The 22704-nt window shown below is 42.9% G+C and overlaps 1 protein-coding gene across 1 annotated transcript in view; it reads right to left on the bottom strand.

Annotated features, from left to right (window-relative positions):
• Positions 1-1859: 1859 nt before the first annotated feature.
• The window catches only part of KCNK13 (potassium two pore domain channel subfamily K member 13), a gene marked incomplete at its 5' end in the record, with an annotated part of 79839 nt that continues 58994 nt past the window's right edge, over positions 1860-22704 (bottom strand). The window contains one exon of the mRNA XM_081050210.1: positions 1860-3371. Within this exon, the coding sequence (XP_080906336.1) occupies positions 2479-3371 (893 nt within the window). The 3' untranslated portion in view covers positions 1860-2478. The remainder of the gene's footprint in view (positions 3372-22704) is intronic.

Raw genomic sequence — 22704 nt, 5'->3', positions numbered from 1 at the left:
GCCCAAGTCAAGGTGTGATTGGCTCTGTGCAATCTTGAGAAAGTCTTGGTGTTTTCCTTTTTCATTTTTTACTTCGAGATTAATTTTAGACTTAGAGTTCAGTTGTAAAAATAGTACAGAGTTCGCATTTACTTTTACCCAACTTCCCTTTATGTTAACACCTTACATAACCATAGAGAAATCATCGAAACTAAGAATTTAACCTTAGTCCATGACAGTTATCTAGACTACAAAAGTTATTGGATTTCACCCCAGTGTTCCCACTAATGTTCTTTTTATGTGCCAAGATCCAATCCAGGATCTCACATTGCATTTAGTTGTCATGCCTCCTTAGTCTCCTTCAATCTATAATAGTTCATCAGTCTTCTTGTCTTTCATGAGCCTGAGGCTTTTAAAGGGTACTTGTCAGTGATTTTGTAGTATGTCCCTCCCTTTATGTCTGTCTGTTGTTTTCTTATGATTAGACTGAAGTCAGGTGTTATTGGGGAGGATGCCACTGAGATGCTGTGCCCTTCTCAGTGCATCATTTCAGGTGTCACGTGATGTTGGTATGGACTACTGGAGATGTTAGCTCACTTGAGTAACGTGATAGCTGTCAGAATTCTACATTGGGAAGTTACCATTTTTCTCTTTGTGATTACTAAATATTTTGGTGAAGTTCCTTTGAGACCACAAATATCCTGATTCTGCTTAAACTTTTACATCACTAATTTTAGCCTCCATCAGTGGATCTCTCCTACAGCACTTGTCACTTTGACGTTCTCATGGTAATTCTCTAGTTCCCTAATTCCTTCTGTGTTTATATTCATTGGAATTCTTCTGTATAAAAAAGTTGTTCCTTCTATGGTTGAAGGTCTCTGACTTTGGAGCTGCACAGCCCTAAGTTCAAAGCCCAGGGCTGCTACTTAAGACACTTCTGTTGTCAGGCACTTCTGGCATTGTAAAGAAAATACTTGGGTTTGTCACATGAAAGAAAAGGCAACTGTTGGGGGAGGGTTCTGTGGTGGTGTGGGGCCTGGATGAAGAGCCCGACTTCTCCATATGGACACTTGGATTCTCCTAGCTGTACACAAATCAACCCTGAGAGCTCAGACAAAGAGCAATCCCTCCATGTTTTTGTTTCCTTGGGTAAAAAACAAGGTGGTTCGATGGGATGGTTCCTAAGGGTCCTCCCATCTCTGATGCTTCCTGATCAACATTTCAGTTTCATTTGGCATAGATTTTCTCCTTTATCTTCTTTGTCGCACCTGTCTTTCCTCATAATTTCTGATAGTGCTGTGTGTACACCACTCTTACCATAGAAAAACAACAGCCATTTCTTTTTAACTCTTCTGTCATCCCCAAAATGTTCTCTCCTGTATATATGAAGAAGAGCAATAGCCCTTGCATGGATGCTTTAACTACCTGGGAGTTTATGTAACTAGACATGTTATAATTCCAGAAGGCAGAACAAAAACTGATTAGACAAGAAAAGTCAAATTTCATTTTCTGGCCTAGAATGTTTCTCCAGCCACGAACCCAAGGTGATGCTCATCTTGAAGCAGGTTAATTTCCTTTTTCTCTGAGAGTAATAAATACCTGTTTAATAAGGCACCCCACCCCCACTATCCACAATGAGCACTCATGTACTCTTCATTAATAAAATGATAATTAATTCAATTTTCAGTTCTAATAAATAATCAGCCATTGTCTTTGCAATGGGCCCCAAGCCCTGGTAAAAATGAAATGGACTCTGTGACCACTCAAAGGGAAAATGTTAAGCTATATTCTTTAGTTTCAAAGGTGAGTCTCCCCAACCACTTTGTTGCAGTTTTAAAGGCCTGCAGCTGAATTCAGTTTTCTTGTCACACTGAGGTCCCACAGACATCTTAGCTAAGCATTAATATCTTAAAAACAAAAGAAAGGAAAAACAAAACATAGAGAGGCAGGTATGAAGAGTAGAACAGATGGTTTTCTCAGCCAGGGCGCCAGGGCATATCTGCTCTGAAGGCAGCCCAGAGCCCAGACACATTTTCAAATATGTTCCCCTGTTTTTTTGAAGGGGTTGGCAAAGGTGGTGAATTCAGAGTTCCAGGGGGAAATTAGGATCTTCAGGATTTTTATTTCCCAATGAAGAACAGAGTAGTGGGAAATCAAGGCTTACTGAAAACCCCCTCCCTTAGGCAGTTAAGAAACCTGGAGCAGGGTGAGTAAAGAAACAGTGCAATGTCTTAGGCTGCTTTCATGATTTGTTTTGAAAAGATTGAATTTAAACTTAAAAGAATAAAGATACTGAGAAAGGCATTGGGTCTTCAAGTTCCCACAGCCTGAAAGCTGCCTGTTTGTTGGTGCCCAATGAGATTTCTAAAGCTGTGCTTGAAAAAGCTAGATGGAATAGCTCCTGAATGAACCCATCCACAAGCAGAGCTGAGCTGGATAACAGTCCTCTTGGTGGCCTCTCTCCCCTCCGCCTTCATGCCTAGCGTCCACTCCTCACTCCTACCTGTCCCCACTCGTCTCTGCCAGCCTATTGTTCATTATCGCAAAGGCTCCTACCCCCCCTGAGAATTCACTGTCCCGAGACAGAGTGTTGGTCTGGTGGGGGCAGCCGTTGGCTGTCTCAGACAGCTGCTTCTGGAGGATGGCCAGCGAGACCTTGTTGGCTGCCAAGAAGTCCTTCATGGAGATCATCTCCCCTGAGGGACGCCGTCCATCCGTGTCGCTCTCCATCACCCCATCTGTCTCTATGGAGATGTTGCACCGGTTCTGGACATTGCCCGGCATTATCACATTCCTTCGTGACCGCGAGAGTCCACTTTGGCACTGCTGGCAGCACCCGCCACCCATTTTCCTCAGGATCCAGTTCATGGACTGTTTGATGAGGATGGAGATGACGTTGAACAAGGAGTAGATGCAGCAGACACCCATGAGGATGAAGGCAAAGTTGGCAAAGCGGTAGAGGCCTTGGCTCTTATACTGGGAGTTCTGGCTGCTGACCAGGTCCCCGAAGCCGATGGTGCTGAAAGCCACAAAGCAGAAGTAGAGCGAGTCGAAGTAGCTCCACCCTTCCATGGAGGTGTACATGGCCGATGCACAGCAGGAGATGAGAACTGAGGCCACACACAAGATCAGCATGACATAGTACACGGAGGGCTTCCAGCCAGCCAGGCCGTCCGCCTCGCGCTTCCCCAGGTTCTTCAGGCCCTCCTGGGGCAGAGCCCTTTGGCTCCGGAGCTGCTGCTGGTGGCACGACTTCATAATGTAGGCGATGATGGTGATCAGACGCTCCAGGAAGAGGTTGAAGAACAAGATGGTACTTGCGCACCCAATGAGGCCATACAAGATCAGAAAGGTTTTCCCTCCTACTGTTGCTGGAGTCGTCATCCCAAACCCTGCAGGAGACAAAAGTCAGAGGAGAGAAGAGTGAGGGAGGTCTTTGCGGTAACTGGCATCAGGGTCATGGCTTTCATGGCTGGCAAAGGACCTAAAGAAACAGTTTCACAAACGCCTGTAGTCCTAGCCTTTCTAAGAATGAGAGGGAAAGTTCTCATTTCCTTTTGGAGATACCAAGGGTTGTTCAGAGCTGGGGCCATTGCACAAATCAGAAAAAGGCACCTCAGCTTGCAGGTGGATACAGCTCATGAAAAATAGCTTGGTGATGAGAATGTGGGCTGCATTTCAGCCTCTCCTCCCCAGCCTGCTAGATGTCTTTGTACAGTACACAACCTGAACAACCATACGTAACAGACATTGTTCAGAGAGATAAACCTCACACAAAGAAAGGCTTATACAGTCTCACTGGGATTCATTTCACCTATAAAGTTATTGAGTGCCATTCCAGAAATGGGGGATATACCTGTGGAAAAGACAGATCTGGTCCCTGACCCCAGGGAGCTCTCGTGTAGTGAGGTGAGTACAGGCTGTGTGGTGAGTGCTGTGGTGGAGGGCATGCAGGAACCCGTGGGAGCTGCTCAGAGGGGAACCCATCTCAGACTCGGGGTTCTGGGAGGACTAAACAGGGAGACCGGACAGCTAAAGAGGAGTCAGGCAGGCAAGGAGGGTGTGTGTGTGTGTGTGTGTGTGTGTGTGTGTGTGGTCATGGTGGTGGTGGTGACAGGGTTGTTCCAGGCAGAGAAATAGCAGGTGCCAGCATAGGTAGAGATGAGAAATTTGCTCAACATAATTTCATTTTTAAGTAAAATTCTCCCAACATACACCTCACACTTTGGGAGTGAAAGCTGAGGTGTTGGTTGATAAAATATAAAATGGTTCTCGCACCTTTGTCTCTTACTGTTCACAATTTCCACCTTCTTGATCTTTCAACCCATGCACACAGACATGTGACTAAGAATACCAACTGTAGGACAATGGATATCACTAAGAAAAAGGACGAATAGAAAAGAGAGCAGTGGTATCCTTGGCAACAATCAGAAGAGAACTTTCTCATGTAGCAAATGGTGTCTTTTCCAAAATCTGCCTTTCTGATCCCAGAGGTGACAATTATTTTCCTCTTGGAGAGCAGAGCAGCAGTTGTTGTTATGAGTAGCTCTCAGCCACAGGTCATAGCAATAATTTATTGAGCACCTGTTAAGTTCAAGGGCCTCTACCAGGTGCTCGAGCCACACAAAACTGACCTGGACCTCAGGAGTCCAGTATCTGGGAGGACACAGGAAACTGCTGTCTACAAAACAAGGCACAGTGATTCAAGGGCCAAAATAAAGGCATGATGGGGCAATCCTGGCTTCAGGGTCCTGAGCACAGACTAATTGGGATGAGTGAGTTGGGTACATACAGGTGTGTGGCTGAAGCCTGCTGACAAGCCTGACAAGCTTAACAAGCTGAATTTTTCCAGTGAATGAGACTTCGGTGATTTTGTGACATGTTCCAGAGATTTACAATTTCTAGAGTCTATCTTGTTTATTTGGTTTTAAAACATTCAGTTTTATTTATTTGTTTGTTTTTAAAAATAAAATTTATTGGGGAATATTGGGGAACAGTGTGTTTCTCCAGGGCCCATTAGCTCCAAGTCATTGTCCTTCAATCTAGTTGTGGAAGGCACAGCTCAGCTCCAATCCCAGTCACCATTTGCAGGAGGTGCAGCCCACCATCCCATGCGGGAATTGAACCTGCAGCTTTGTTGTTGAGAGCTCGCACTCTAACCAGCTGAGCCATCTGGCTGCCCCTCTGGAAGCTCAGCGGCAGCTCATTGTCTTCAATCTAGTTGTGGAGGGCACAGCTCACCGGCCCATGTGGGAATCGAACCGGCAACCCTGTTGTTCAGAGCCCGTGCTCTAAACAACTGAGCCATCCGATGCCCCTACATTCGCTTTTATTAAAGAAAGGATAACCCATGACTTTTGCTTATCTACTGTACTTGGTTGATCACTGCCACCATTTCAATCCACAAAAATAACAGAAAATGGCTCAAGTGGTGGTGGTATCCATGGAGGCAAATGGGGACAGCCTCCTAATGTTTGCAGTTAGAGGTATTTCCATAGCTTTCACCACTCTCAGAACTTAAAAGTCTGTAAGCTAATAACACAGGCTTTTTCATAGAAAGTCTTCTCTTTTTGAACCCCATAATACTGAGTGTTGGATTGTCTTGGATTGAGAATAATCAGCCTCAGGGTTCTCCTGGTGAGGGACAAAGACACAGGCATTCTCAAAGGCCCACTCTCTACCAGGTATTCTTAATTACTCGTCTATTAAGTCCCATGTGACAGATGAGAAGACTACAGAAGCTAAGTAACTTGCTTAAAGGTGTAAAGCTAGAATCAGGACCTAGATTTGTTTTGTCGCCCAGGCATGTGCTTTCCGCGTGCCTATGCTATGTGAGTGCCAACCACTGTTAGGTGTACACATCAGAAGTAGAACTGAGGGAGGGAAATTAACCAAGCATCTATAGTTTCATGCTTTACAAAGACGCCCAGACTGCAGTGGCTGCCAAATCTGGTACCAAAATCAGGGGATTGGCTGGCATCGTAAGCTGAAACTTTACAATCTTCACTTACTACCAACATACGTTTCTGAAGAAATGCATGTCTCTTCCAAAAACTGATGTAAATAAATCAGTTTAAAAACCTGTTATGTCTCATGAATTGCAGTCTCCTTGTATTTCAGGTGGTGCTTTTCAGCATACTATTTATTCCCTGTGCTTCAAGCTTCAGGTCACCTGATTAGTGTCCAACCCAAGTCTGGGCGCAGATGAGTTGGCTGATTGGGGACCAAGGACACAGAAATTTACTTTGGAAGCTAAGGGAGCTCACCTGGCAGTCTACTCCAGTCTAGTTCCCTTGAGCCATGTCAGACCTGACTCAATGTGACTGTAACCACAGGCAGCTCCTGGGACCAAACCAGGCTCGCTGGTGTCTGTGGGGTGAGGAATGAAGCAACCAGGGGCTGCCAGGGTCCCAGTCAGCCCCGACAGAGCCCTTCATTGACACCATGAAGAGAGGGGGCAGGCCTGCAGTCTTTTAGGTATAGTATGTTGTCAACTACATATTCTTTTAAAAATGTAACCAAGATAAAAAATGTAAAAGCTTTGCATTATGGTATTTTCCAACCACACACAAAGAATGCTATAACAAACGCTAATTTCCCAGTTTCGACAACTACGTACCAACATTTTTGCCAAGCATATTTCCGCTATCCTACCCCACCCCCTTAATGGGCTGGAGTGTTTTAAAGTAAATTCCAGAGATCTCCCATTTCATCCGTTAATAACGAGCCATCTGTAACTGACAAGGACGTTATGTTCCCAAAATAACCACTATGCCATTATCACACCTAACAAAATTGACACTAATTTCTTAACACCCAATAATACCCATCCATATTCAAATTTCTCAAAATTATATTTTTACAGATCATCTGTATAAATCAGGATCCTAACAAGCTGCATGTATTTTTATCTTTTAAGTCTCTTTTGTTAACAGTCTCCGCTCTCATTTTTTATGCTATTGATCTGTTGGGTAAGTGTGTCCTGCAGACTTCAATCACATTTTTTTCTAGAAATATTTGAAAACAAACAAACAAGTGTATATTACATGAGTGCCCTCAGGTATGCAGCAAATCTCAAACAATGAGTGGGACGTATAACTTGGCATAAACTGTCTAAAAAGCAATTTGGGAGTATGTGTCAGATATCTTAAAAATATATCTTTCACTATAATTTTTTTGTTTTTAGGAATATATTCGAAAAAGTATCAGAAATGTGACTAATTATGTACACTGCTATTCACCACACCTTTACTTTCAATAATGAAATTCTCAGCAACCTAATAGGTAGATGAAAACCTAAGAAGATAATAGGAAAATGACTAAATAATGTAGTCATTAAAATGAACCCATTAAAATTATATATATATAAAGAGTTTTTAATGATTGGGAAAATGTGAAGTGGAAAAAAGCAGAGCCAAAGTGTGTCTCCAGAATGACTCAAGCCTGGTACTCCTCATCCTCATTAAATATTTGCAGAAGTTATGAGTCCTTCCTAAAGTTAAGAATATTTTTGGAATTTACATTTTTAGGGTTATGACTCCTCATTTTAACAGTAAAGCATCTTTGACAAAAAATTACGAACTCATATGTAGTGAAGATTTAACTGTTTTCCTGGTAACTTCTGAACTAGGGGACATTTATAGACTCTTTAGCAACAGTAGTTTACAAGTTAAAAATAAATTACTGCTATCCTAACTATAAAAGTTGAAAACTTGGGTGTGACAAATAAGAATTCTTTCAATAATGTGCGTAGCTACAAGTCAGTAATTTTTATATTCAGAAGGCAACAAAAATTAGCCTCATGGGAATCAGAATGTCAGCTCCCAAAAAGGAATTTTACAAATTTCACTGCCCTGAGAAATACACTTAGCCACGGGGGCACTTAGCTCTGTGTTTCATGCTTTCTCAAGCCCCTTTCCTCCTCACAAACATCTAGCTAGTATGATGGTTGGAATAAATGCTGTCATTATTTCTGATTTTGCCTTTATTTAAGAGGGGTGGGAATCATTTGATTTACTTATCTCAAATAGGTGTTCCAATTCCAGTGCTATTTAACTTTTAAATCATGAAACTACTCCCTAAAAGCAAGTACTTATAATTATGTTCTCTCTCTTCAGCTAGATTGCCCTTCCCCAGACTACAAAGAAATGGTTCAATTAAGGAGAATGTTACCACAACGCAGGGCACATAACTGATGAAAGGTGCCTTTTCTTCAACATGAATGAGAAGATCAGGCAGTAAGACATTCTGAGGAATTATGAGAATGATCTCTTTATTTTGATGGCTCCCAGCCCCCCTTCTCATCACCCTCCCTTCCCCCACAGCAGCCTCTTAACTCCTTTGTGGAACCATAGTGCTCCCAGAAATCTAGTTGGAAAGCCCAACAACTGGAGAATATCAATGGCTCTCTTGTCTGTTATGGTTTTGCTTAGATGCATGATGTCATAACAAGAACAAAGCAGGGCCTGGGCAAGCTAAATGACAGAATCATATATAAGACTTAAGAGGCCTGGTGGCTCAGGTGGTTGGAGCACCGTGCTCCTAACTCCGAAGATGTATGATGTTGTAACAAGAACAAAGCATGCCTGGGCAAGCTAAATGACAGAATCATATATAAGACTTAAGAGGCCCGGTGGCTCAGGTGGTTGGAGCGCCGTGCTCCTAACTCCGAGGTCGCTGGTTCAATTCCCACATGGGCCAGTGAGCTGCGCCCTCTACAGCTAAGATTGTGAACAAGAGCTCTCCCTGGAGCTGGGCTGCCATGAGCAGCCAGAGTTTGGCGTGAGCTGCCGCTGCTGGCAGCTCTGCCATGAGCTGCTGTGAGCAGCAGACCGATGACTGGCAACTGACTGCCTCAGCCAGTGGGGGGAGCGGAGGTGAAAGGGAAAGAAAAAGACTTAAGAAATGTGTTATTTATAATATCATAATCTATGTTCTTCCCCAGTTTGTATCTCTTCTCTACAAACTCATGAAGACTGAATGTTCATGCTCCCACCGGCCCCCCATTTGTACGTTGAAACCCTCTGTATTAGGAGGTGATGTATTAGGGGGTGGGGCCAATGGGAGGTAATTGGGGTTAGATGAGGCCATGATGGTGGAGCCCTCGTGATGGGATTAGTACCCTTAGAAGAGTCACCAGAGAGGGTTTTCTTCCCCTCTCTGCTCTCTGCCGCGTGGGTACAAGAACTTAGCAGTCTGCAACCCAGATGAGGGCTCTCGGCCAAAACCCCCAAAGCCCCTGATCTCAGACTTCCAGCCTCCCGAGCTGTGAGAAGTAAATTTCTGATTATTAGTCACCCAGTCATGGTATTTGTTACTGCAGCCTGAGTTAAGGCAGTGTGTTACTATTGCACCACTATGTACCCTGCATTACTTAGAATTTCCTAGAAATATTTGGCAAACATCCTCATGTTTCCTATGAAAATTAGCTCTAGGGAACCAAAGCTCTCTACAGAAAATCAAGTTTTCCTTTTCTCCCTTCTTTCCTTCTCGTTTAGTCTCCTCTCCCTCCCTCCTTCTCCTCTTCCCCCCTCCCTCCCTCCCTCCCACCCTGCCTTCCTTCTTTCCATTTCTTCACAACCGTCTTTAGAGACCCACAACTCAAACCTTGTTCTTTTTAGAGGCACCTTCTGAGCTGTGTCTAAATGAATCATTGCTCTGCAATAAACTATTCTTTGAGGGGGCCCTTCTGGGGCGTCTTCTTAAAAAGATTTAATTTTGATATTATTAGTTCCAGAAAGCAGTCATCACGTTCTTTTGCCCAGAGTCAGCAGAGAACCCATTTCAGAGAGCACTGGAGCACTTATGGCACAAATGGAATCGGTAGACTAATTTAACTGCCAGAGGAAATGTTTGAAAATATTGTAACACAATGCTATTTTTTACCTAGTCATGGGGGAAGAAAGGGCTGGTTCATTAGGATTTATTTTCCCGCTGAGAGAACCAACACTGAAGACAAACACCTCCCCTGAACTCAGGCTGTTAACCCAAATGCGAGGGTCTTTAGTAAATGACGTATACAAATGGAAACGTGCAGTTAGAATCAGAGAACAAGTTTGAGGCACCCGGTGCATGTCAAACCCCAGGTTCATCCGAAACCTGACGCGCTTCTCATCAATCATACCGTCTATGCCGAGTGGGGTCAGATTTGGTGGCAAACACGTGTGGCTGGAAAAGGACAGTCACTGTTGTCCTCTGGGGAATGGGAGAGGAATGAGCAGCTGCACACGCAGACCACAGGTTTAAACCCCAAACTTTATCTCAGAGACTCTCCTATCTCAGTGTACTCTCACTGGGAGCTCTTGGGAGTTGACACAAAGGGATTGTCTTCTTTGACGTCATTTCTAGTTTTACTGGCAAAACAGGCTCTCCAATAAAAGTTGACCTCATTTGCCCTTTTCCCCCTTAAGAATGTTCTATATACCTCTACCTTTCCCTTCTCTCTAACGGGCCTCTGAAGTGTTCCTTCTCCTTTTGCAAAACTATAGCCTAATATCACAACCAGGATGATGACATTGATACAATCCATTGGCCTTATATTTCCCGAGTTATTTGTACTCGCTACTCGCGTGCGCGCACTTGTGTGTGTTTAGTTCTATACAATTTGGTCACATGTGTAGGCTCGTCAACATCATTTTAAATAGTCCATTCTTCCTCCACTCTTTGGAAATGTCACTTTAATCAGAGGCAAAATTCTTCCATTTTTTTCTGGATTCTATATTTCATTCCATTGATCTCTCTACGCTGGGACAGGTACCAAAAACAGTTCTCCGATTTAATATCCATGAAGATTTTTTCCTCTTGCATCTCCCCTCTTCTCTACCTCCTCCTTTCTCTTCTTTTGTTTTAAAATGTCCCGAGCTTATTTCATGTTCAATTTTCCCAATGAGTTTTAGAATCCTTTGGTTAAGTTCCAGAAAATATATTTGGATTTTGACTGGGCTTGCCTTATATTTAGAGATTCATTTGTGGAGAAATGACATCCTTTTTCCACCAGGAACACAGTGTAGCTCTCCACTTATAGAACTCTTTTAAAAATGAGCCTTAGAATTTTGTAACTTCTTCATACGAATCCTGCACAAATCTTGTCACACCGATGATTCCTATTTCATGTCTTTTGTAAAAGATGATGCGAATAGAGTCTTTCTCACTACCACACATTTTTTGGTTATTTTATTAATTTTTCAATTGTGATAAAACATACATAACATGAAACTTACCATTTTAACCATTGTAAAGTATGTAATTCAACGGTATTAAATATATTCATATATTGTACAACTATCATCACTATCCATTTCCAGAACTTTTCATCATTCCAAAGAGAAATTCTATACCCATTAAACAACAATAACGTCCTAGCCCCTGGTAACCTGTATCCTATTTTCTGTCTTTAAAATTTGCCTATCACATAAATGGTACCTCATATAAGTACCTCATATAAATGGAATCAGACAACATTCGTCCTTTTATGTTTGGCTTCTTTCATTTAGCAATAATTTTCAGGTTCATGCATGTTGTAGCATGTATCAGATCATCATTCTTTTTTTACAGTTAAATAATATTCCATTGTATGTCTATACCACACTTTGTTTATCCATTCATCGTCGACGAACATTTTGGTTGTTTGTGTTCTGGCTATTGTGAATACTACTTCTATAACATTGGACAGGACAGCTCTAATGGGGTAGAAAGGGCCAGCATGAGTGAGTATTGCAGACTGTTTTTCCAGAATGAGTCTTGGTTCAATTCATATTCTGGTAAACTAAGGATTACAATAGATAGTAGACACACGTGCAATTACAAAGTTCATCAAAATGTGTTTCTCACATAAGTGCTGCCAGATTAAAGTTAAAACTATCTTTGATGGTTCCGGTGGTATTTTGGATTCTTGCAGTACATCACCATCCTCAAAATGAGTGCAAATTCTCTGGAGACAGCCCCGATGGACGTGTCTGATTATATGAGATTTCTTGCTGCTTGATATCCAGTAAATGCGTTTTCTACATTTATTTGTACACAGAATAAACCCTGGTTTGTCCCAAATCCAAACAGACAACATTCATGCAACATGAAAAGGCTGTATTCGACTGGAGCCAAGTACAGCCAACTGGAAAGATGCTCTATTGTGGTCAGCGCGAAAAAGATCCTGCTTGGGGAAAGAGGAGAGGGAGAAATGTCCCACACCAAGAGGCCTTGGAGTGATTTCACTCCATGGTGAAAAGCATGGACTCATTTCTGCCTCTGCCACTCATGTGCAAAGTGACCTGGGACATGCTATTTAACCTCCCTGTGCCTCAGTCTCTGCATCTGTCAAATAGGATAATAATAATACCCCACAGGCTGTTGACTAGATTAAGTAAAATGAAATATATAATGCACCCACCGCTCCTTATTGTAGACCCTTAGGTACCCTCACCCACATTTCTTGAATAGTTTAGTCCCTGGCTCACAGTCAACCTCTTCAACACTTCTGTCACAATTCTAGGTGGTTTCAGTATTCATATAGAATAGAATGCTCCTTGCAACACCCTGAGAGGCATGGCCTCTCAATTCCAGGACCTCCTCCTTTCACATGTTGAATCTCTTTCTTCATTTGGTTTCCAAGACACAAATCTCTTCTGGTTTTCTTCCTCATTCATTGGCTTCTCCTCAATCTCCTTTGCTAGCTCTCCTTCATCTTTCTGTCCTTTAAGTGTCAGAGTGCCCCAGTCCTCAATCCTTGGGCCTCTTCTCCGCTCTATATTCACTGTCAGGATGACATCATCTGATATCATGATTTTAAATACCATCTCCACGCTGTCTTCTAGACTTCATCTCTAGTCTGATCCTTTCTCCTGAACTCTAGACTAATAGATGCAGCCCTATCGTACCTTTCTACTTGGATATATAATAGTGATCTCCAAAATTAACAGGTCCAAAATGGAATTCCTGACCTTCATCTCCAACTTGATCTACCCAGTCTTTCCTATTTCAATAAATAGGAACTATCCTTCCCGTCGCTCAGACCCAAGACAGACATCCGGACTTCTCTCTCTCTGACACCTCTCATCTAAGCTGTCAAGAAATCCTGTTGACTCTGCCTTCCAGAATATAGTCAGAACCTGACCATTTCTCATCACCTTGCCTGCCAGCACCCTGGCCCAAGATATTCTTATGTCTTCCCTGGGTTCTTGTAGTAGCCTCCTCACTGGTCTCCTGCTGCTGTCTCTGCACATCCTACAGCAGCCAGCGCTGCCCTTCTTAAATACATCAGATCACGTACTCAGTGGCCCCAAACCTTGCCCTGGTTCCCATTCATCCGGCATGAAAACCAAAGTTGACCCAATCTCCCCCCTCCCCAATTCCACCTGCAACTTCTCCAACTCCTTTACTGTTCAGTCCCCTGCTCCAGCCACAATGGCCTCCTTGCTGCTCCTATATCCCAGGCCCCGCTCCTGCACCCCTTGTTGCCTTTGCTTTTCCCCTAGATAGCTACAAGCCTCACCTCATCACCTCTTTTGGGTCTTTGCTCAAAAGAAATTCCAACCACCTATTTATAATGGCACTCCCCACCCCAGAACTCCCATCCCTCTTTTCTGCTTATTTTTCCCCCATAGCAATTATTACTGTGTAACATTGTCGTGCAGGGTGTCCGGCGGGGCGGCCTGCGGGGTCTCTGCTCCCGCTCCCCACATAAGAACGCAGGACACGGTAAGGCCAAAAAGGAACACCCATGGAGCCATAAGTAGGGGAGTCAAACCAATATATTCTCGCTGGCGGCTGGGCTGGAGACACAGGAAGCAGGATCTACATAATCTGCCTAACAGCAGTCCGCGCTTACCAGCCACCGTCTTCTTGCTAGCCCCCATTCTTTCTGCTAGTGTAGCCACAGCCGTTTATTAGCGGCCAATGGCTTATGAGTTACAGCTGACGGCCAACTAGCCACAGCTGCTGGCCATCCAATCACAGTTGATGGCCATTTACTACCCGAGCCAGCATCTTTCTATGTGAGGCCGAGAGCCTGGAAACTGTTTTTTGGGGCTTTGTCCCCACAAACATACTGTGTGTTTTATACATTTACTTGTCTATTGTTCGTCTCTCCCCCATTAGAATGAGGACAAGTTTTTTGTTTGTTTGTTTTTAAATCATGATGGTAAAAAACACATAGCATGAAATCTACCCTCTTAACAAAATTTTACATGCACAATAGAGGATTGTTAACAATGTGCAAATTGTTGCACAGTGGATCTCGAGAATTTTTTCATCCTGTGTGGCTGGAACTCTGTCCCCATTGAACAACAACTGCCCATTTCCCCTCTTCCTAGCTCCTGGCAACCACCATTCTACTTTCTGCTTCTATGAGTTTGACTACTTTGGATACCTCATATACGTGGACTCATACAGTATTCGTCTTCTATTACTCAGGACCATTGACACAAGCAGAAAATTCCAGCGGTTTTAGGCCAAACTAAAGAGAAGTTGTGCTACCTAATTAGAGTCGGGTAGAAGCAAAGCACAAGAATCCTGACAGAAGCCAGGGCATAGGGTCAAATCAGAGATGGAGGACCAGGTAGAGGCCAGAATTCAAATGGAACTAATCATACCAGGTGGCACGGCCCATGCCGGGACCCACCCACCATCACCTGGAGATCCCAGGACGGACGCTGTTTGCCCTTCTCTAAGCACCTTCCTTGGTGGGCAGATAAGGGCCGCCAGGTGTCACTGCCCTTGGGAGAAAGGCTGGGCGCACAGACGAGTGCTGGGGCCGCCATACCTGAAGAGGGCTCCCTGCCTCTGAGTCTTCTTCACAACTCAGAGGCCTGCAGGCTGCAGCCTATGTTTTCTTCTCATGAGTCCTTTCTCAGTTCTGATGACATCAGCTGGAAGACCTCCAGTAAACAGGAGCTTTATCTATACCACAATGGTCCCTGAACGCCCACTGCATGCCAGGCTACGTGCTACACCCTGAGATCACAAAGAAATAGTAAATACTGTCCCCACCTGCAGGTGCAGCGGCGAAGTCAGAAACATCAAGTGAAAGTGAACGACGATGACGACGACGACGGTAAGAACAATAGCAACGCAGCATTTATCAGACACTTACTAGGTGCCAGGCTCTGTGCGCTGAGCTTTACACGGATTATTTTACCTAATCTTTAGGAGCCCGTGAGGTACTCACTACTGGTATTCTTATTCCCATGTGACACGTGAGACTTATGGGGGTAAAACAGATTGCCCAGAATCACGCAGCTACGAGAAGAGGTGAAGCCAGTATGAGCCATGAGCCTGGCCTCCTCTCACCATTGCTTCTACTCCTGCTTAGCAATAGATAAACCTGAAAAGTGTTTCCTGACCTCATTTCCCAGCAGTGCACAGCTGTAACACATCACTATGACAGCACTTTTACAGTGTATTCGCAGTTAAATGCAAAATGTTGTTTTCTGTATTTGACTGGAAACTCCTGGAGAGCAAGGACAGTGGGTTGTGATTTATTCACTTGTGTATCTACAGGATCTGACAGAGTTGAGCAGATCAACAACGTTGATAAACTTCTACAGAGACTGACAGAAAAAAAAAAAGACACAGAGCACAAATAGTAGGAATAGGAGAGGGGACGTTGCTACTGATCTAAGGATATTAAATCTAAGGGAATATTATGAACAGCTTATGGACAATACATTCAATAAATTAGATAAAGTGTTCCAATTCCACGAAGGACACAGACTACTAAACGTCATTCAAGAAGAAATAGATAACAGGAATTGAGGTTAAAATTTTCTCACAAAGAGGTCTCAAGCCCAGGTGGCCTCACTGGTGAATTTAAGGAATTGAGAATACCAATTCTAGAAAACTTATAGAAAATCAAAAAGGTAGGAATACTTTCCAACTCAGTCTATGAGTTCAGCATTATTCTAACACTAAAGGGCTGGGGGAAGACATAACAGGAAAACTGCACAGCAATCTCTCTCAAAAACACACATATGATGATTCGTAACATCATTTTAGCAAATCAAACCCAATCAAACATATATAAAAAAATAATGCCTCATGATCAATGGGGATTTATCTCAGGAATGCTCGGTTGATTCGGCATTTTAAAATCAGTGTAATTCACCATATTGATAGACTGAAAAACCAAAACCACATGATTACTTGGTAAATGCAGAAAAATCATTTGACAAAATTCAACATTCATTCATTGTAACAACTCTCAACAACATAGGAATAGATGTGAACTTCCTTAAAGTAATAAAGGGTAGACACACAAAAACGACAGCTAACACTGTAGTTAATAGCGAAAGACATGTTTTCCCCCTACATTCATGAACACGGCTGGGATGACCACTCTCACCGTTCCTCTTCCACATCAGACTGAAGGTTCTAGTGCAATCAGGCAAGGAAAAGAGATAAAAGGCATATTGCAAAGAAAAAAGAAAAACTGTTGTTAGTCACAGAAGACATGGATTGTCTATGTGAAAAAAATCCAACAGAACCTAAAAAAAAATCTAGAACTAACAGACAAGTTTCACAAAGTTTCAGGATACAAATACAACTATTGTACTTCTATATACTGGGTAAGAACATTCAAGGACTGAACTAAAATACCATTTACTGTAATACCAAAAATATAAAATACTTAGGGAAAATCTGACAAAAAAAATATGCAAGACCTATATACTGAAAACTACAACACATTACTGAGAAACAAAGAAGACCTAAAAAAAACGGGGAGAGATACCCCATGTTTATGGATTAAAAGAGTTTATATTGTTAAGATATCAATTATCCCACCAAAGATCTATAGATTCAATGCAATTCTAATCAAAATCCCAGCAGCATTATTTTTTTTTTTGTAGCCACCGACAAGTTAATTTTAAAATTTATATAGAAATGCAAAGGACACGGAATAGCCAAAGTAACTTTGAAAAAGAATAATGTTAGAGACTTGTGCTACTTGATTTCAAGATTTATTACAGTTACAATAATCTACACAATTTGGTATTAGTATAAAGATAGACATACAGATCAATGGAACTCAGTAGAGGGTCTAGAAATAGACCCACACATACATGTACAATTGATTTTTTACAAAGGTGCCTAGGCGATGCAATCGAGAATTGAAAATGTTTTTAACAAATAATGTTAGAAATATGGGACAGCCAATAAAAAGGAACAAATTATTGATATGATATAGATAAATCTCAAAATGATGTTATCCGAGTGAAAGAAGCCAGCCAAAAAAAGAACACAGACTGTGATGAGAAGCAGTGGTTGCCACCCCCAAATATGCCCTTTTCTGGGATACTAATTACTTTAAACAGGTTATTCTTAAGGAACAAAGACTCAGAAAAAAGCTTTGACATTCCCCTAACTTTTAGGTAGTTAAGGGATGGCCGAAGGATTTTTCAGACCTGAATTCTTTTCAGGACCTTCTCCAGGAAGGCAGTGATCATCATAGATAATTATAGTTTAATGTGAACCAGTGTGATAGATGGGGAGGAACCTAGCATGGGCCCTTTGATCAAAGTCCTGTCTGTGTCCCATTGTTAAAGAAGGTCCAGCAATCATTTGTTGACCAAACACTTGCTTTTCCATCTCCCTTAGTCCAGAATGGCACATAAGCCTCAACTGCTCAATATGTCCTCAGTCCCATATTCTTGTGGCCTGTATGTATATACGTAATGAATTTGAGTGTTTTTTTCCTGTTAATCTGTCTCATGCCAATTTGATTATTAGACCAGCCAGAAGAATTTGGAAGGGTAAATGTAAAATTATTTTTCCTCCCCCACAGCAGATGCGTGGTCACCTAGAGATGGGGAAGGGAGGGATGAATTACAAAGGGGCATAAGGAAACGTGTGGGAATGATGGGTGTGTTCATTACCTTAATTGTTTAGATGGTTTCATGGAGGCTTATATATATGGCAAACTCCAGACAACTGTACACCTTAAATATGTGCAGATTATTGTATATCAATTATATTTCAATAAAGCTGTAAAAGATAAAAATCTATGCTTTAAAGCGAATTGCTCTGGTTATGCTGTTCAGCCTTGAAATGCAATGCTCCATTGTTGTATGTGGTTGCTCTGGGGAAAACGCTCCTCGGAATGTGATCAATATTAGAGTCATTTCCTGGGGAAGCAGAAAGGACTGAGAGGGAGGGCCCTGGGAGGGCTGCTAGCAACAGCAAGCCCTCTTGGTTTTGACCCGAAGAAGCTAAGATGTCCAGGAAGACCCCATCGTTGGGGGACGGGGTGGTGGGTGGTGGAGTGGTGTCCTCCCTTTCATTCATGCTTGGTAGGAACTTCAATTGGTCCACTGAGAAACACCATGCCTTCCCCTAATGTGAAAGGTGCGTGGCTGAGAGCTGTGAGGAGTCTCAGCACCCCGACCCCAACCCCACTGCTCTTAAGTTGCCATTATTTACTTATTTCCCAGGAAATGTCAGAGCTCTGCCAAAAGTGACCAAAGAAATGATCATAAAAAATGCACTGCCCCAGGGAGAGAATAATCCTTTACTGATTTGTTTCTCATCACGGAACCTAAAACCTGCAGAATTCACTGGCAAATTTATCTTTTGTTTCCCAACTAGTATCCTTAACCCTCCAACTCTACTAAACATAATTAATCTTCCTCCGACAATTCAGAGGGATCTTACAGGGAATCTTGTGGGATTGTCAAAGGAGCAACATTACAATGAAACGGATTTCAATTTATTCTGTGCTTGTCCAGTTGTAGTAGCAAATTTCTTTCTTTGGAGAGAGGGGTTTGGCATGGAAGGGATAATGATCCCCGTTCCCAGCCGTCCACTGAGGTTTAACAATTAATAGCATCCATCATTCCTCGGCCCCATTTCCCCAGGATCCAAATTACTGCTTCATAGTAAGGTATGTTAAAGTGTTTAAGTTCATTACTTCTTAGTGGGCCTTCTTCAACCACCAGAATGTTCTTAATGGGAGTAGGTCTTCAAGAACCAGAAGTAATGAACAAGTCTGTGCAGCGTTTTTACTCCGTAGGTGAGACCCGGCACTGGAGAACCTAACTCTTACTTAAGAAGACCTACTCCTGACTCAGAGGCTCTGGGGTGTGGTTTCCTGCTTATTCTTATAACCACCCTCTCAGCGGGAACCCCAGTCAGGGGGTCTGTCTTGACCTTGACAGCCCTAGTCTTTCTCATGATAGCCTCCCTGATTCCCCTGAAACTGTGGGTCCTTGTAGTGTTAACCCTGACAGCTGGGTGTTTTTTCTTTTTTTTTTGTAATGCAAGTGACTGACTTAAGCTTTGATGCCCAGGCATCCACTTCAAAGATGGCTATCTTCCAAAAAGCACATTGCCAGCCACATGACTAGATAAAGAGCAAGTTGTCACCCGCCCCCTTACCTAGATCTTGATTTCAATAACTGACCATTTGGGCCATTTGTTTTTTTCTCTCCATGCATTAAATTCCCACTCTTATGTTTTAAATTCACCAACAAAGAGTGAGCCCATGAAACCCTAGGCCCCTATCCTCGACCCCAATAAAAGCAGAACCCCAGGCCCGCGCTCTCTTTCTCTCTCTCTGCCCACGACCTAGCTGTGTGGCTATTTTTTTTCAGTTTCCTGATGTAACCATGAGGAAGCGTGTTTTGCAATCACAAGAACCACAAGGGCTGTTCCAACCACCATATTGGTTATTGACAGGTTGAGACACAAAACAGTCCTGCATCCCTGGCACCTAAAATCTGACCACTGCTCATTTGCACGGCACCCCACAGCCCGGCAGGGAGGACCCCCATGGTCCAGCAGCGAGGCCCCGCCAAGGTGGAACAGCGAGGCCACTGACTGTGGGATGGCCGTGCAGATAGACACCCACCTACAAAGGCATTTTCTCCCAGCATCCAGAGTTAACTGTTAATTTTTCATTAGAACATTATTGTCTAAACATATAAACGGGATGTTGTCACTCCCTTGCTGAAAATCCTTCCATGGCTGGCTATTGCACAAAGGAAAATAGCTCCAACTCCTCACCTTGGCTTCCAGGGGCCCTGCAGGCTCTAAATTTCCTGTCTCCAAACTCCTTTTGTTACACCCTCCCCTTGCTCACTGCACTTGGGCTACCCCGGCTAGCCGCAGGGCCTTGGTACAGTAGTCCCCTCCCCCTGTGGCTTCACTTTCCACGGTTTCAGTTACCTGTGGTCAACTGAAGGCTGAAAATATTAAATGGAAAATTCCAGAAATAAAAAATTCACAAGTTTTACACTGTGTGCCTTTCTGAGGTGTGATGAAATCTCATGGCGTCACACTTGGGACACGAATCATCCCTTTGTCCAGCACATCCATGCTGTGGTTTCAGACACCCCTAGGGGGTTTCGGAACATATCCCAGCAGACACAGGGGATACTGTATCTGCTATTCTCTCTGCGTGGAATGCTCTTCCTCAGCCTCCATTCACACTGCTGACTTCAGGTCTCAGTTTCAATGTCGCCTCCCCAGACCTCTGGTCACCTGAGAATAGTCTGTCCCTCTGCCCATTTGCACACTATCATCTCAGTCTGCTTTTTGTTTATTTTTTTAACAGCACTTGCCCCGGTGTCACATCATCTCCTTATGTACTTGTTACAATAAAGTGAAATCTCCATGAGACGATGAACCTCACCGTCTTACTCTCTGCCATCTCTCCAGGGCCAAGCAGAGGCCTGCACCATTCTATCTCCCGTGAGTGTTTATCCTTCCAGCGTGCTCTGAGCCACACTCTGTGTGATGATGGAACCTAATCCTTATGCCTTGCTGGACCTTGCCAACCTCCCTTCTAAACACTGCCTCTCTGCCCAGATGTGCTTCTTTCTGGCCCACCCTGCCCCCTTCCCCTTCTTCTGGGGCATGTCTAGAATCCAGAGATCTAGGTCCTCCAAGTACTTAACATCTGGCTGCCTGTGCAAATCCATCTTGCAGACGTCGCCCAGCTGCACTCTGGGAAGCCTACTGGAGTGAGCAGGATCCCGTTTAGGGGAGTGCAAAGCTCCGAACCAGCTTCTTCAGGCTGATACTATGTTGTGTCCTAGGATATAACGCATCCTTCTTACTCGTAGTCAGATGGTTGCCAATAGCTGGTAGGGAAATTTGTGTGCCAATCAGAAGGAGGCTCCCCGCTGGGTGCAGGGTGTGGAGTACATGCAGGCTGGGTTTTAGTGCTCCACTCAACTCCTTGGCGGGGGGTCTTTGTGCAGTGTACACGGCACATAGTTGCACATGGCATCTTTCAGTGGTCATCTCAGAAATGCTGTGTCAAGCTCCATAGCACGGATTTCCAGCCTCCTTTCGGTAAGCCTCTCTTCTCTGACATTTTATATGAACTCCCAATTATCCATGGTAAACAGGGAATGGAAATATGAAAGTCAAAAACAACCTCCAAATCTTACTTTCATAAACCTCGCTGCTGACTGAGCTGTACCTGCTCGTATGTGCCGGGTGCTGGGCTAGACACGTTGTCACATTTTATCAACCATACGTCAGCACTTTGTGAAAAGAAAAAAATGAGTTATAGAGTTCAATTGCTATATGATCCTATCAGAAAATCAAAATCAATTATGTATGTATGAATAGATAGAACACTCTTAATAGCAGTTTTTTGGGGAGAGTCGGATTCACAATGGAAATTTACATTTGATGTATTTCCGAATTGTTCATTTTTTTTTTTTTACCATGAACACATAATTACTTTTATAAACAGAAAATAATAATAAAGATATTTCTATTCTGGAAAAGAACAGCAGGGATTAAAAACTATAAATATCAAGTCAAATTAATTGCTTTGAATTTCAGTTTCTTTTATAAACAAAATAAAAGTTAATATAAGTAAAACCTTTTACTTCCCGTCATGGGTACTGATAAGCAGGGAAATGACCCAAGTCAGAGGAGGAGATACTGCGAACGGCTGAATAATCAGGCCTGGAAATCTCCGCAGTCCACCGGGAATGACAGCAACTACTCAGGCAGAACCCAGCCAGTCTTCACACTAACAGTTAAACCGCTTGCCTAGCTAACAGTGAAATCAATCTCTAATTATAAGAAGCTACAGGCTTTTTAAATGCACAATTGTGTGTGTAAGCAGCTCATTACCATTGTGTCAAGTCACTGAGTGAGAAAATAAATTCTGACATTTGCTGTTCTAATGTGGTAAGCACGCAGCTGAGAGTCAATTACATTGTTCATGTTTTTACAACTCATTTATTTCCTCCATTTTTAGGAATAACTTAACAACTAATAGTTTTCTTTCATTTGTTCCCAGTGTGTCATTTTTTGAACAAGAATAGGAGCACTGGCCACAATGCAGAAAGTGGATAAAAAAGAAAATCACACTGTGGAGAGTGTTCCTTGTTACTGGCAGGAAAATCCAAGTGGAATTAAATAGCCAATGATGCCAGTAATCAATGAAGCAGTAAGGAGAAAGGAAACCAAAGGCCAGGAAGGCAGAAGAAGGTTTGCCACGTTCTTGTGTGTTTACTTTGGCTCTTTTTAAATGAGCCCAAACATTAAAAGAAGAAATATGAATCAGAAAAACTCAAGAACTGCTCTATGATCTGTGGATAATTCGTCCTATAAACTGTAGATTTCACTGCCTGTTTCGCTATTTTGTGACTTGTGCTTTGTTCTTCTTTTCATTTCTCTTTCACAGTCCATCTTAGCCAGAGAAATACACACGAAAGTACTAATGAAATTAGCCTTGTGGCTTTAAAAACCTAACTGGTGGTAGCCTTTCACCAT

This window comes from Rhinolophus hipposideros (assembly GCF_964194185.1).
Source record: "Rhinolophus hipposideros genome assembly, chromosome: 5".
NCBI classification, from domain to species: domain Eukaryota; kingdom Metazoa; phylum Chordata; class Mammalia; order Chiroptera; family Rhinolophidae; genus Rhinolophus; species Rhinolophus hipposideros.
Note: the sequence above shows the minus strand (reverse complement) of the source record. Positions and strands in the feature narration are given on the sequence as shown.